The sequence below is a fragment of the Salmo salar genome, chromosome ssa10, assembly GCF_905237065.1.
Source record: "Salmo salar chromosome ssa10, Ssal_v3.1, whole genome shotgun sequence".
In the NCBI taxonomy this organism is placed as follows: domain Eukaryota; kingdom Metazoa; phylum Chordata; class Actinopteri; order Salmoniformes; family Salmonidae; genus Salmo; species Salmo salar.
Genome location: NC_059451.1, coordinates 101579042 through 101592531, shown reverse-complemented (window position 1 = coordinate 101592531; position 13490 = coordinate 101579042). Strand labels below are relative to the sequence as shown.

At 48.1% G+C, this 13490-nt stretch overlaps 1 protein-coding gene across 1 annotated transcript in view; it reads right to left on the bottom strand.

The window, feature by feature from the left end:
- furinb (furin (paired basic amino acid cleaving enzyme) b) overlaps positions 1–13490 on the bottom strand; it is a 215994-nt gene that overhangs the window by 91135 nt on the left and 111369 nt on the right. Inside the window, 1 exon segment of the mRNA XM_014125103.2 lies at positions 6644–6742. Coding sequence (XP_013980578.2) covers positions 6644–6742 — 99 coding nt within the window.

Sequence of the window (13490 nt, the reverse complement as noted above, 5' to 3'; positions counted from 1 at the left end):
GGGAAGGCTGCGAACTGCCAGGGGTTCCTTTTACAACTGGACCTATACCTGGCAACCGTCCACCCGGCTCGTGAGGGTGTCCGCCCTCGTCTCGTGCCTCACCGGGAAAGCCCTGGAGTGGGCCAACGCCGTGTGGAGAGAGGGAGATGCGGCGTTGGACCAGTTTGAGGAGTTTACCCTCCGTTTCCGGGCAGTCTTCGACCACCCGCCCGAGGGTAGAGTGGCGGGTGAGCGCCTCTTCCATCTGAGGCAGGAGACGAGGAGCGCCCAGGAGTTCGCCCTGGAGTTTAGGACCCTGGCTTCCGGCGCGGGATGGAACGACAGCGCCCTGATCGACCATTACCGCTGCAGTCTGCGCGAGGACGTCCGTCGGGAGTTGGCCTGCAGAGACACCACCCTCACGTTCGACCAGCTGGTGGACCTGTCCATCCGGCTGGACAACCTGCTGGCTACCCGCGGACGTTCAGATCGGGGTCTGGTGGTTCCATACCCCCGCACCGCCTCTCCGATACCTATGGAGCTGGGAGGGGCGGTGCGCAGGGAGACCGGAGGGGGTTCCAGCTTGTGCACCATCTGTGGCCGCAGAGGTCACACTGCCAGTCGGTGCCGGGTTGGTTCCTCTGGGGATCGAGGCAGCAGGCAGGGCGCTCTGGCTACACCCCAGGTGAGCCGGCACCATTCTCACCCAGAGCCCTCTGTTGCTTATATGTTTGTCTATGTCACTTTTTCTGAGTTTTCCCCGCATTCCCAGCATAAGGCGCTCGTCGATTCAGGCGCGTCTGGGAAATTTATAGATAGATCGTTCGCCCATAGTTTAGGGATCCCCATTGTTCCCGTGGCTGTGCCCTTTCCCGTTCACGCCTTAGATAGTCGACGATTAGGGTCAGGTTTGATCAGGGAGGCCACCGCTCCTCTGGGCATGGTGACGCAGGGAGGGCACAAGGAGAGAATTAGTCTCTTCCTTATTGACTCTCCTGCGATTCCCATGGTGCTAGGCCTACCCTGGTTAGTTTGTCATGACCCCACTGTTTTTTGGCCACAGAGGGCTTTCCCGGAGTGGTCGCGGGAGTGCTCGGGAGGTGTTTAGGGGTTTCCGTTGGTGCTACTATGGTGGAAAGTCCAGACCAGGTCTCCACCATGCGCATTCCCCCTTAATATGCCGATTTGGCTCTCGCCTTCTCTAAAAAGAAGGCGACTCAATTACCACCCCATCGACGGGGCAATTGTGCGCTAAATCTCCTGGTAGATGCTGCACTTCCCAGGAGTCACGTGTATCCCCTCTCACAGGCGGAGGCGGAGGCTATGGAAACATATGTCTCCGAATCCCTGCGTCAGGGGTACGTTTGGTCCTCTACTTCACCCATCTCCTCGAGTTTCTTTTTTGTGAAGAAGAAGGAGGGAGGTCTGCGCCCGTGTATTGACTATCGGGGTCTGAACCAGATCACGGTGAGGTATAGTTACCCGCTACCACTCATTGCCACAGCGATTGAGTCAATGCACAGGGTGCGCTTCTTCACCAAACTAGATCTCAGGAGCGCTTACAACCTGGTGCGTATCCGGGAGGGAGACGAGTGGAAGACGGCTTTCAGTACCACCTCAGGGCACTATGAGTACCTCGTCATGCCGTACGGGTTGATGAATACGCCATCAGTCTTCCAAGCCTTTGTAGACAAGATTTTCAGGGACCTGCACGGGCAGGGTGTAGTAGTGTATATTGATGACATTCTCATGTACTCCGCTACACGTGCCGAGCATGTGTCCCTGGTGTGCAGGGTGCTTGGTCGCCTGTTGGAGCATGACCTGTACATCAAGGTTGAGAAATGCTTGTTTTTCCAGCAGTCCGTCTCCTTCCTAGGGTATCGCATTTCCACCTCAGGGGTGGAGATAGAGAGTGACCGCATTTCAGCCGTGCGTAATTGGCTGACTCCCACCACGGTAAAGGAGGTGCAGCGGTTCTTAGGGTTTGCCAACTACTACCGGAGGTTTATCCGGGGTTTTGGTCAGGTAGCGGCTCCCATTACCTCACTGCTGAAGGGGGGCCCGGTGCGTTTGCAGTGGTCGGCTGAGGCGGACAGGGCTTTTAGTCACCTGAGGGCTCTGTTTACCTCGGCTCCCGTGTCGGCGCATCCGGATCCCTCTTTGGCGTTCATAGTGGAGGTGGACGCATCCGAGGCTGGGATAGGAGCTGTGCTCTCTCAGCAGAGCGAAACTATGACGTGGGGGACCGGGAGCTGTTGGCTGTCGTCAGGGCCTTGAAGGTGTGGAGACATTGGCTTAAGGGGGCTAGACACCCTTTTCTCATCTGGACTGACCACTGCAATCTGGAGTACATCCGGGCAGCGAGGAAACTGAACCCTCACCAGGCAAGGTGGGCCATGTTTTTCACCCGTTTTGTGTTTACCCTTTCCTACAGACTAGGCTCCCAGAACGTGAAGGCAGACGGATTGTCCCGGCTGTATGACACAGAGGAGCGGCCCATGGATCCCACTCCCATACTCCCCGCCTCCTGCCTGGTGGCGCCGGTAGTGTGGGAGCTGGACACGGACATAGAGCAGGCGTTACGTGCAGAGCCCGCTCCCATCCAGTGTCCCGCTGGGCGTCTGTATGTCCCGTCTGCTGTTCGTGACTGGTTGATCTCTTGGGCCCACATGTCACCCTCCTCTGGTCATCCTGGGATCGGTCGGACAGTGCGCTGTTTGAGTGGGAGGTACTGGTGGCCTACCTTGGCTAAGGACGTGAGGGTTTATGTTTCCTCCTGCTCTGTGTGCGCCCAGTGTAAGGCTCCTAGGCACCTGCTCAGAGGTAAGCTACACCACTTACCCGTTCCACAGCGGCCTTGGTCGCACCTGTCGGTGGATTTTCTGACTGATCTTCCACCCTCACAGGGTAACACCGCGATCCTGGTCGTTGTGGATCGTTTCTCTAAGTCCTGTCGTCTCCTCCCTCTGCCCGGTCTCCTACGGCCCTACAGACTGCGGAGGCCTTGTTTACACACGTCTTCCGGCACTACGGGGTGCCTGAGGATATAGTGTCTGATCGGAGTCCCCAGTTCACGTCTAGGGTCTGGAAGGCGTTCATGGAACGTCTGGGGGTCTCAATCAGCCTTACTTCAGGGTTTCACCCCGAGAGTAATGGGCAGGTGGAGAGAGTGAACCAGGATGTGGGTAGGTTTCTGCGGTCCTATTGCCAGGACCGGCCAGGTGTGTGGGCGGCATTCGTTCCCTGGGCCGAGATGGCACAGAACTCGCTTCGCCACTCCTCCACTAACCTCTCTCCCTTACAGTGCGTACTGGGGTACCAGCCAGTTCCGGCGCCTTGGCATCAGAGTCAGACCGAGGTTCCTGCAGTGGATGACTGGTTCAGGTGCGTGGAGGAGACATGGGAAGCTGTCCGTGTTCACCTTCAGCAGGCCGTGATGCGCCAAAAGGAGAATGCAGATCGCCTGCCCTGCCGGAAGCTGGGTCCGCGGTTTGTGGGGCCATTTAAAGTCCTGAGGAGAGTGAACGAGGTTTGTTATAGGTTACAGCTTCCACCAGATTACCGTATTAACCCCTCGTTCCATGTGTCTCTCCTCAGGCCAGTGGTGGCTGGCCCGCTCCAGGAGTCTGAGGTGCGGGAGGTTCCCCCGCCCCCTCTGGACATCGGGGGGGCCCTGGCGTACTCCGTTTGCTCCATACGGGATTCAAGGCGTCGGGCGAGGGGCCTTCAGTACCTCGTGGAGTGGGACAGGTACGGTCCGGAGGAGAGGTGCTGGGTTCCGGTCGAGGTTGGACCCTTGGATGTGTTGGACCCTTCAATGCTGCAGGAGTTCCACCGTCTTCGTCCGGATCGCCCTGCGCCTCGCCCTCCGGGTCGTCCCCGAGGCCGGTGTCCATGCGCTGCTGGAGCCGCGTGTCAAGGGGGGGGGGGGGGGGACGGACGGACTGTCACGACTTCCGCCGAAGTTGGTCCCTCTCCTTGTTCGGGCAGCGTTCGGCGGTCGACGCCGCCGATCTTCTAGCCATCACCGATCCACTTTTCATTTTCCATAGGTTTTGTCTTGTCTTCCATCACACCTGGTTCCAATTCCATCAATTACATGTTGTGTATTTAACCCTCTGTTCCCCCCCCATGTCCTTGTCCGTAATTGTTTCTTGTAGTGCTGTTGCACGGTATTCTGGTATTTACCGGGTTTTGTTTGACCCATTTCATGTATTGTTCTGTTGACGGTGGTTTATGTTTATTAAACGACACCGTTGGAAATCAGTTTTCGCTCTCCTGCGCCTGACTTCTCTGCTGCAAGTACGCACCGCATTACACTTCCTAGAGCTGGCCGCCTGGCCAAACTGAGCAATCGGGGAGAAGGGCCTTGGTCAGGGAGGTGACCAAGAACCCGATGGTCACTCTGACAGAGCTCCAAAGAACCTTCTAGAAGAACAAACATCTCTACAGCACTTCACCAATCAGGCCTTAAAGGTAGAGTGGCCAAATGAAAGCCACTCCTCAGTAAAATAGGCACCTAAGGACTCTCAGACCATGAGAAACAAGATTTTCTGGTCTGATGAAACCAAGATTGAACTATTTGGCCTGAATGAAAAGCGTCACGTCTGGAGGAAACCTGGCTCCATCCCTATGGTGAAGCTGTAGGGATGTTTTTCAGCAGCAGGGACTGGGAGACTAGTCAGGATCGAGGGAAAGATGAACAGAGAAAAGTACAGAGAGATCCTTGATGAAAACCTGCTCCAGAGCGTTCAGGAACTCAGATTGGGGCTAAGGTTCACCTTCCAACAGGACAACGTCCATAAGCACACAGCCAAGACAACGCAGTAGTGGCTTCGGGACAAGTCTCTGAATGTCCTTGAGTGGCCCAGCCAGAGCCCGGACATGAACCCGATCCAACATCTCTGTAGAGACCTGAAAATAACTGTGCAGCGATACTCCCCATCCAACCTGACAGAGCTTGAGAGGATCTGCAGAGAAGAATAGGACAAATCCCCCAAATAAAGGTGTGACAAGCTTATAGCGTCATACCCAAGAAGACTCAAGGCTGTAATCACTGCCAAAGGCGCTTCAACAAAGTATTGAGTAAAGGGTCTGAATACTTATGTAAATGTGATAATTCCATTTTTTATTTTTAATACATTGTAATACATTGTAAACATTTCTAAAAACCTGTTTTTGCTTTATCATTATGGGGTATTGTGTGTAGATTGATGAGGGGAAAATAACTATTGAATCAAGTTTAGAATAAGGTTGTAACGTAACAAAATGTGGAAAAAGTCTGAATACATTTCCGGAATGCACTATATTGTATATATGAAGTAAGACTGATTTCTACCGAAATACCAAAGCACCCTAAGTTAGATGGATTCCTGCCTCCATCTCCCTCTCTCATTCCTTCCTTTCTCATCTGATCTCCCCATCGTATTACTTTCTCACAGATCTTATTTCTCCAGTTATCTTTAACGCCTACTGTATCTTATTGCTTTTTGAATGTAATCTTCACTGAGCTTCCAGCTAGACTGACACCCACAGCTTTCTATAGCTTATCATAGCCTAGTGGCTCACTGTCCACTTAGGTTGACATAGCTACGCCTGGGTGAAAGCTCCTCTCTCTTTCTGGAAAAGGGCAGAAAAGCCTGAAGAAAGGAATAGATACCTGCACTGTTGACAGCTCCTGTATACTGTTTCTAATTGCAACAAGCGTCTACATCAGTTTTTCTTCCTCTGTTTTTTTTGGGCTCCGCATCAGGAAATCTGCTGGATGTACATACACTACTTTTCAAGAATTCGACCCTGGCTAGGAGGGACAGCTAGCTGCAGATGGTTCACGGCACACCTGTTTTCACTTCAAATCAAATCAAATTTTATTGGTCACATACACATGGTTAGAAGATGTTATTGCGAGTGTAGCGAAATGCTTGCATACTTTTTTTTATACACTTTATAACTATGTCCCCAGTGTTTAGCTACCCTGCAGACAAGGTCACCTACCTCCATCTCCTCATCCAAACAACACAGTTCTGCCTGTAACTAGAATGCAGAATGCAGAATGCAGAATGAGCGCACGCTAGAGGAACTGAACTTGACAAGTAGCGTTTTGATGCAGAATTATGCTGGAGGATTTGAATTGAACAAGCTGACTTTCAGGTAAAAAAAGACTAGTTCTCTCGAGCTGAGAGAGCTGAGAGCTCAGTTACAGCCAGCTGCCTAAATGAAGCTTACTCCTCGAGCTGTGAACGTCTTTGTGTAACAGATGGGCCAATGTCTGGATTCCTCTTCTCATTAACATTTGGATAAAAACAATGCTTTTACAAGACGCGCCGCAAAATGAGAACGCAAACACACAGACCAGCTGTCGTTGTTGTGTTGTTTGGAGGAAGATTTGCATATTTATGACTCCACACACCTGGGGGGAGGTCAGAACAGAAGCATATGGATGGAAGTGTGTAAAGCTGTTGATATAGGGAACGGTATGTAGAGAGTTTGACAAACTGTCATCCATGATGGCACCAAACGTTTCATGACAGAAACGTTCTTATTTGCATTTTTACTTGTAGGCCTAATTGTTTTGGAACATATGTTGGCAACATGGCACGCACTTGAGTAGTGAAGATTTGGCAAACCTTGCTTTATGGTGCATTGGCTGTGTACAGTTAACTACCTGTGGTTCCTTCTGTAGTCGTACGTGTGTTCCCCTGTGGCCTGATAGGGATCTCTTCACCACGGTGTGATGCCGGAAGTGATAATAACCCCCAAACACCTGCAGACACAGAAAAAGAACATTGAGACACTGATATGCAGTCCCAATGAAAACCAAAGATACATATCGATAGCACTAGCGCACCCTTGTACACACGTATACACACGTGCACGCAAACACACAATACATTTTCAGATCGCTAGAGACAGACAAATCAATTTCATAAAACGGTTACATTTGGATCCTGGATGCTGATGGTTGATAGCAGGGAGTGCCTGTTAACAGTTCCATTACATGTATCAATGTGCATCCACTGTCCCACAGCCCAGCCAGGCATCCATAAACTTAATCTCCCTTGGAAAAAAGGGTCTTGACATTATTTCCCCATGCTCCCTGCCTAGTATTTGGTTTGGTACAGCGGGGGTTAATATAAGCCTCGCTGTGTGCTCATCCGACCCATACAGAAAGCCACCGTTTTTTTTATCTCCGCCGTGCCATGCATATGAACGTTATGAAACTGACAGCTTCTGTGATCCAGGCGAATTCATTTATCAAGATCACTATAATAGATATAGCCAAAGAATAGCAAATAGAAACAAAGGTAAAACAAACGAAAATGCACATTGTTTGCTGTCATTTCAGCTGCTTGATGTGATTGTGTGTTTGCTAGCTAGCTACCTAGCCAACTAAAGCTAAGGAAAAGTAAAGTTAGCCTAGTTATCCTCCATAACAGTGCTTATAAAAAGTCTACACCCCCTTGAACGTTTTTCACATTTTGTTGAGTTACACTGCTTGTGTGAATGGACCACTTCAGGTTGTCAGTGATGTGCATGCCGAGAAACTTGAAGCTTTTCAACCTCTCCACTGCAGCTCGTTAATTTGAGGAGCTTGCTCTCTCTATGATCAGCGCTTTTGTTTTGTTGACATTGAGGGAGAGGTTATTTTTCTGGTACCGCTTTGCCAGGGACCTCACCTCCTCCTTTTTGTCTTGTCGTTGTTGGTAATCAGGCCTACCATGGTTGTGTCGTCTGCAAACTTAATGATTGAGTTGGAGACGTGCGTAACCACACAAGGAGTACAGGATGGGGCTGAGCATGCAACCTTGTGGGGTGTTGAGGATCAGCGTTGCAGAGTTGTTTTTGCCTACATTCACCAACTGGTGTCGGCCCGTCAGGAAGTCCAGGACCCAGTTGCACAGGGCGGGGTTTAGGCCCAGGGCCCTGAGCTTAGTGATGAGCTTGGAGGGTACTATGGTGTTGAAGGCTGAGCTGTAGTCGATGAACAGCATTCTTACACAGGTATTCCTCTTGTCCAGATGGGATAGGGCAGTGCAGTGCGATGGCGATTGCGTCATCCGTGGATCTGTTGGGGCGGTATGCAAATTGTAGTGGGTTTAGGGTGTTGGTTAAGGTGGAAGTGATATGTTACCTAACAAGCCTCTCAAAGCCCTTTATGATGACAGAAGTGAGTGCTACGGGGCGGTAGTCATTTAGTTCAGTTACCTTTGCTTTCTTGGGCTCAGGAACAATGGTGGACATCTTGAAGCAATTGGGGACAACAGACTGGGATTGGGACAGATTGAATATGTCCGTAAATACTCCAGCCAGCTGGTCTGCCCATGCTCTGAAGACGGGGCTTGGGATGCCATCTGGGCCGGCAGCCTTGTAAGGATTAACACGCTAAAATGTCTTACTCAGGTCAGCCACAGAGAACGAGAGCTCACAGTCCTAGTGGGTGGCAGCAGCACGCATCGGCGGCACTGTGTTTTTATCGAAGCGGGCAAAGAAAGTTTTAGGTTTGTCCGGGAGTGAAACGTCGGTGTCTACGACTTTACAATCAGTGATTGTCTGGAATTTCGTGTCTGAGCCGTTGAATTGCCACTCCACTTTGTCCCTGTACTGACCTTTTGGCTGTTTGATTGCTTTACTTATTTTATTTCACCTTTATTTAACCAGGTAGGCAAGTTGAGAACAAGTTCTCATTTACAATTGCGACCTGGCCAAGATAAAACAAAGCAGTTCGACACATACAACAACACAGAGTTACACATGGAGTAAAACAAACATACAGTTAATAATACAGTAGAAAAAGAAGTCTATATACAATGTGAGCAAATGAGGTGAGATAAGGGAGGTAAAGGCAAAAATGGCCATGGTGGCAAAGTAAATACAATATAGCAAGTAAAACACTAGAATGGTAGATTTGTAGTGGAAGAAAGTGCAAAGTAGAAATAGAAATAATGGGGTGCAAAGGAGCAAAATAAATAAATAAATAAATAAATACAGTAGGGGAAGAGGTAGTTGTTTGGGCTAAATTATAGATGGGCTATGTACAGGTGCAGTGATCTGTGAGCTGCTCTGACAGCTGGTGCTTAAAGCTAGTGAGGGAGATAAGTGTTTCCAGTTTCAGAGATTTTTGTAGTTCGTTGCAGTCATTGGCAGCAGAGAACTGGAAGGAGAGACGGCCAAAGGAGGAATTGGCTTTGGGGCTGACCAGAGAGATATACCTTTTGGAGCGCGTGCTACAGGTGGGTGCTGCTATGGTGACCAGTGAGCTGAGATAAGGGGGGACTTTACCTAGCAGGGTCTTGTAGATGACCTGGAGCCAGTGGGTTTGGCGACGAGTATGAAGCGAGGGCCAGCCAACGAGAGCGTACAGGTCGCAGTGGTGGGTAGTATATGGGGCTTTGGTGACAAAACAGATGGCACTGTGATAGACTGCATCCAGTTTGTTGAGTAGGGTATTGGAGGCAATTTTGTAAATGACATCGCCGAAATCGAGGATCGGTAGGATGGTCAGTTTTACGAGGGTATGTTTGGCAGCATGAGTGAAGGATGCTTTGTTGCGAAATAGGAAGCCAATTCGAGATTTAACTTTGGATTGGAGATGTTTGATGTGAGTCTGGAAGGAGAGTTTACAGTCTAACCAGACACGTAGGTATTTGTAGTTGTCCACATATTCTAAGTCAGAACCGTCCAGAGTAGTGATGCTGGACGGGCGGGCAGGTGCAGGCAGCGATCGTTTGAAGAGCATGCATTTAGTTTTACTTGTATTTAAGAGCAGTTGGAGGCCACGGAAGTAGAGTTGTATGGCATTGAAGCTCGTCTGGAGGGTTGTTAACACAGTGTCCAAAGAAGGGCCAGAAGTATACAGAATGGTGTTGTCTGCGTAGAGGTGGATCAGAGACTCACCAGCAGCAAGAGCGACATCAGAGAAAAGAGTTGGCCCAAGAATTGAACCCTGTGGCACCCCCATAGAGACTGCCAGAGGCCCGGACAACAGGCCATCCGGTTTTACACATTGAACTCTATCAGAGAAGTAGTTGGTGAACCAGGCGAGGCAATCATTTGAGAAACCAAGGCTATTGAGTCTGCCGATGAGGATGTGGTGATTGACAGAGTCGAAAGCCTTGGCCAGGTCAATGAATACGGCAGCAAGTATTGTTTCTTATCGATGGCGGTTACAATATCGTTTAGGACCTTGAGCGTGGCTGGCTCCCTTTACGGAGGGCATAGCTGGAATGCTTGTACTCGTCAATGTTCCCAGTTACCTTTCCATGGTTAAATGTGGTGGTTTGCGCTTTCAGTTTTGTGTGAATGCTGCCTTCTATGCACGGTGTTTGGTTTCGATAAGTTCTATTTGTCCTAGTGGGAACAACATCCTCTATGCACTTCCTGATGAACTCAGTCACTGAGTCAGTGTATACGTCAATGCTATTCTCAGAGGCAACCCGGAACATATCCCAGTCCGCTTGATCAAAATAATTCCGATTGGTACTTCCTGTTTAAATTTCTGCCTATAGGAGGGGAGTAGCAGAATAGAGGCATGATCTGATTTGCCGAAGAGAGGACGGGGGAGGGTCTTGTAGCCGTCCCGGAAGGGGGTATAGCAATGATCAAGAGTTTTCGATGAGCGAGTAGCACAGGAGATTTGTTGATAAATATTTGGTAGCGTTTTCCTCAGATTTGCTTTATTAATTCCCAAGCTATAATAAATTCGGCCTCAGAACATGCGGTTTTCAGTTTGCACAAAGTCCAGTGTAGTTCCTTGAGCCGTTACGGTGTCGGCTTGAGGGGGAATATACACGGCCGGGACGATGACCGAAGATAATTCTCTCAGGAGGTAATGAGGTTGGCATTTGATGGTGAGGTATTCCAGATCACACCATGAGTAGTTAATCATGAAACATACATTTCACCTTTATTTTTCTTCCTTTCTTCCTGTCCGTGCGATGTATGGAGGACCCTGCTGGATGGACGTAGACAGTATATCCGGAGGGATCCATCACTGAGTAACTGCCTCCTTTTTTCAAGCATGGTGGTGGCTGCATCATGGTATGGGTATATTTGACATTGGCAAAGACTGGCCAATTTTTCAGGATGAAAAGAAACAGGGTGGAGCTCAGCACAGCCAAAATCCTAGAGGAAAACCTGCTTCAGTCTGCTTTACACCAGACACTGGGAGAGGAATTCACCTTTCAGCAAGACAATAACATACAACACAAAACCAAATCTACAATGGAGTTGCTTACCAAGAAGATAGTGGATATTTCTGAGTGGCAAACTTATCTATGTCAAGAGTTGAAAATTGCTGTCTATCCATGATCCTGAACACCTTGACAGAGCTTTAAGAATTTTGAAAAGAATAATGGACAAATATTGCACAATACAGGTGTGTAAAGCAGTTATGAGACTTACTCAAGAAGACTCACAGCTGCAAATGCTGCCAAATGTGTTTCTAAGATGTATTGACTCAGGGGGTGAATAAATACATTACAGAGTATTTTGTGTAGATCATAGACAGAAAATGACAATTAAATCCATTTTAATCCCACTTTGTAACACAATAAAATTTGAGGCAATCTAAGGGGGATTGTCGCCTATTTATACATTATTTATTAAATCATTATTTGCTGAAGTTTTTGTTGCCTATTTATAAATTATTTATTAAATCATTATTTATTGACGTTATTGTCTCTCATCATCATTGAACCTCTGCTAGCTAGCTTCATGCCAATGATTTGTTTAGCATAGCAAATTGGAATGAATAGAATGAACGGCTGGGTCAAAACATGATAATATAAAATAACCACCAGCCTGTTTGGTCAGCAATTTCAGAACCTCAGAACTAGGGCTGTGCCGACATGGCCATACACGTATTCGTAATTGTATCAGTAAATTGAGAGTTGATAGTTGGATCGGATGATACTTGTGATCGGAAAAAACGTAAAAAACTTTTGTTTTAATATGCCTAAATAGATGTTGGCAAAATACCTCCCTGCACGTTCTCACTGCAAAGAAAGCTGCAGATTAGGAGCTGTGTGCGGATGGGTGGGTGTGTGTCAGTCAGAATGCGCATTTGCGTTTCATTTTTTTTCTCTACCCTTGCCCCACTTGCTAGATATTATGCACATTGGTAGTTTGGGAGAAAACGTCCTCGACCATGTGATTTATCATAGTAGCAGGTAGCAAGCAGCAATCTAAATGATCAGACTGAAAACGTGAGGAAAAGTGATCGGGTAAAATTATGGGCAACCAAGTGAAAGGTGAAATACAGCTTCACTCCATCCAATCAGAGCGGCAGGATCAACATACTGCCAGCCCTTCTCTTTAGAGACAGGCAAACTAGTCAGTCGAGTTATTTAGACCACACACGACTGACTCAAAGACAAGACAGTATGGTTTAGAAAATATGCTTGCTGGCACCCGAAAATATTTTTTCCCACTATCAATATTTTGATCATAATCGTACTCAGAAAATGTATCATATTCGTTACGATACTCGTTTTCTCCGACCACTCGGCACACCCTTACTCAGAACTAACAACTGGCTTTACCCTGTACTATATCATCTGGTGGAAGGATGAAATAAAACTTTCACTGAACAAAAATATAAACGCAACATGCAACAATTTCAAAGATTTTACTGAATTACAGTTCATATATGGAAATCAGACAATTGAAATAAATGTATCATGCCCTAATCAATGGATTTCACACGACTGGGAATACAGATATGCATCTGTTGGTCACAGATACCTTAAAAAAAGGTAGGAGCGTGGATCAGAAAACCAGTCAGTATCTGGTGTGACCACCATTTGTCTCATGCAGTGCGACACATCTTCTTTGCATAGAGTTGATCAGGCTGTTGATTGTGGTCTGTGGAATGTTGTCCCACTCCTCTTCAATGGTTGTGTGAAGTTACTGGATATTAGCAGGAACTGGAACATGCTGTCGAGACAGAACAACCCAAACATGCTCAATGGGTGACATGTCTGGTGAGTATGGAAGATCTGGGACATTTTCAGCTTCCAGGAATTGTGTACAAATCCTTGCAACATGGGGCCGTGAATTATCAAACTGAAACATGAAGTGATAATCCCTGGGTTCTCACGCCTTATTGCTTAAACAACACCTGTGCCGTACGACACACACATATCCATTGTGGTACCTGCAGACACGGAGACACATTCATACATCTATCTCACACCTGCGAAGTGGAGCGAGAGACCCAGCCAGTCAAGGATACTTGTCCTCACTATGCATAAACACACACCACACCTCCATAGACAAAGTCATCTATTACCCATGGCTGAGGATGGTTGGTAACATCCATCTCAGTAGCAGTACCAGACACATCCATTAAGAAAACAACTACCAGTTAGTTACTGTGCCACTGGGACACATACTTCATAAGGCTGGTGCCATCATCCATTACACAATCCCATTCACTCATGAAATAGCTTTTAATGCTAGGGAAAGGCAGATACTGTACACTACACCCTTCCTCTGTCCTCACAACCTTCTGT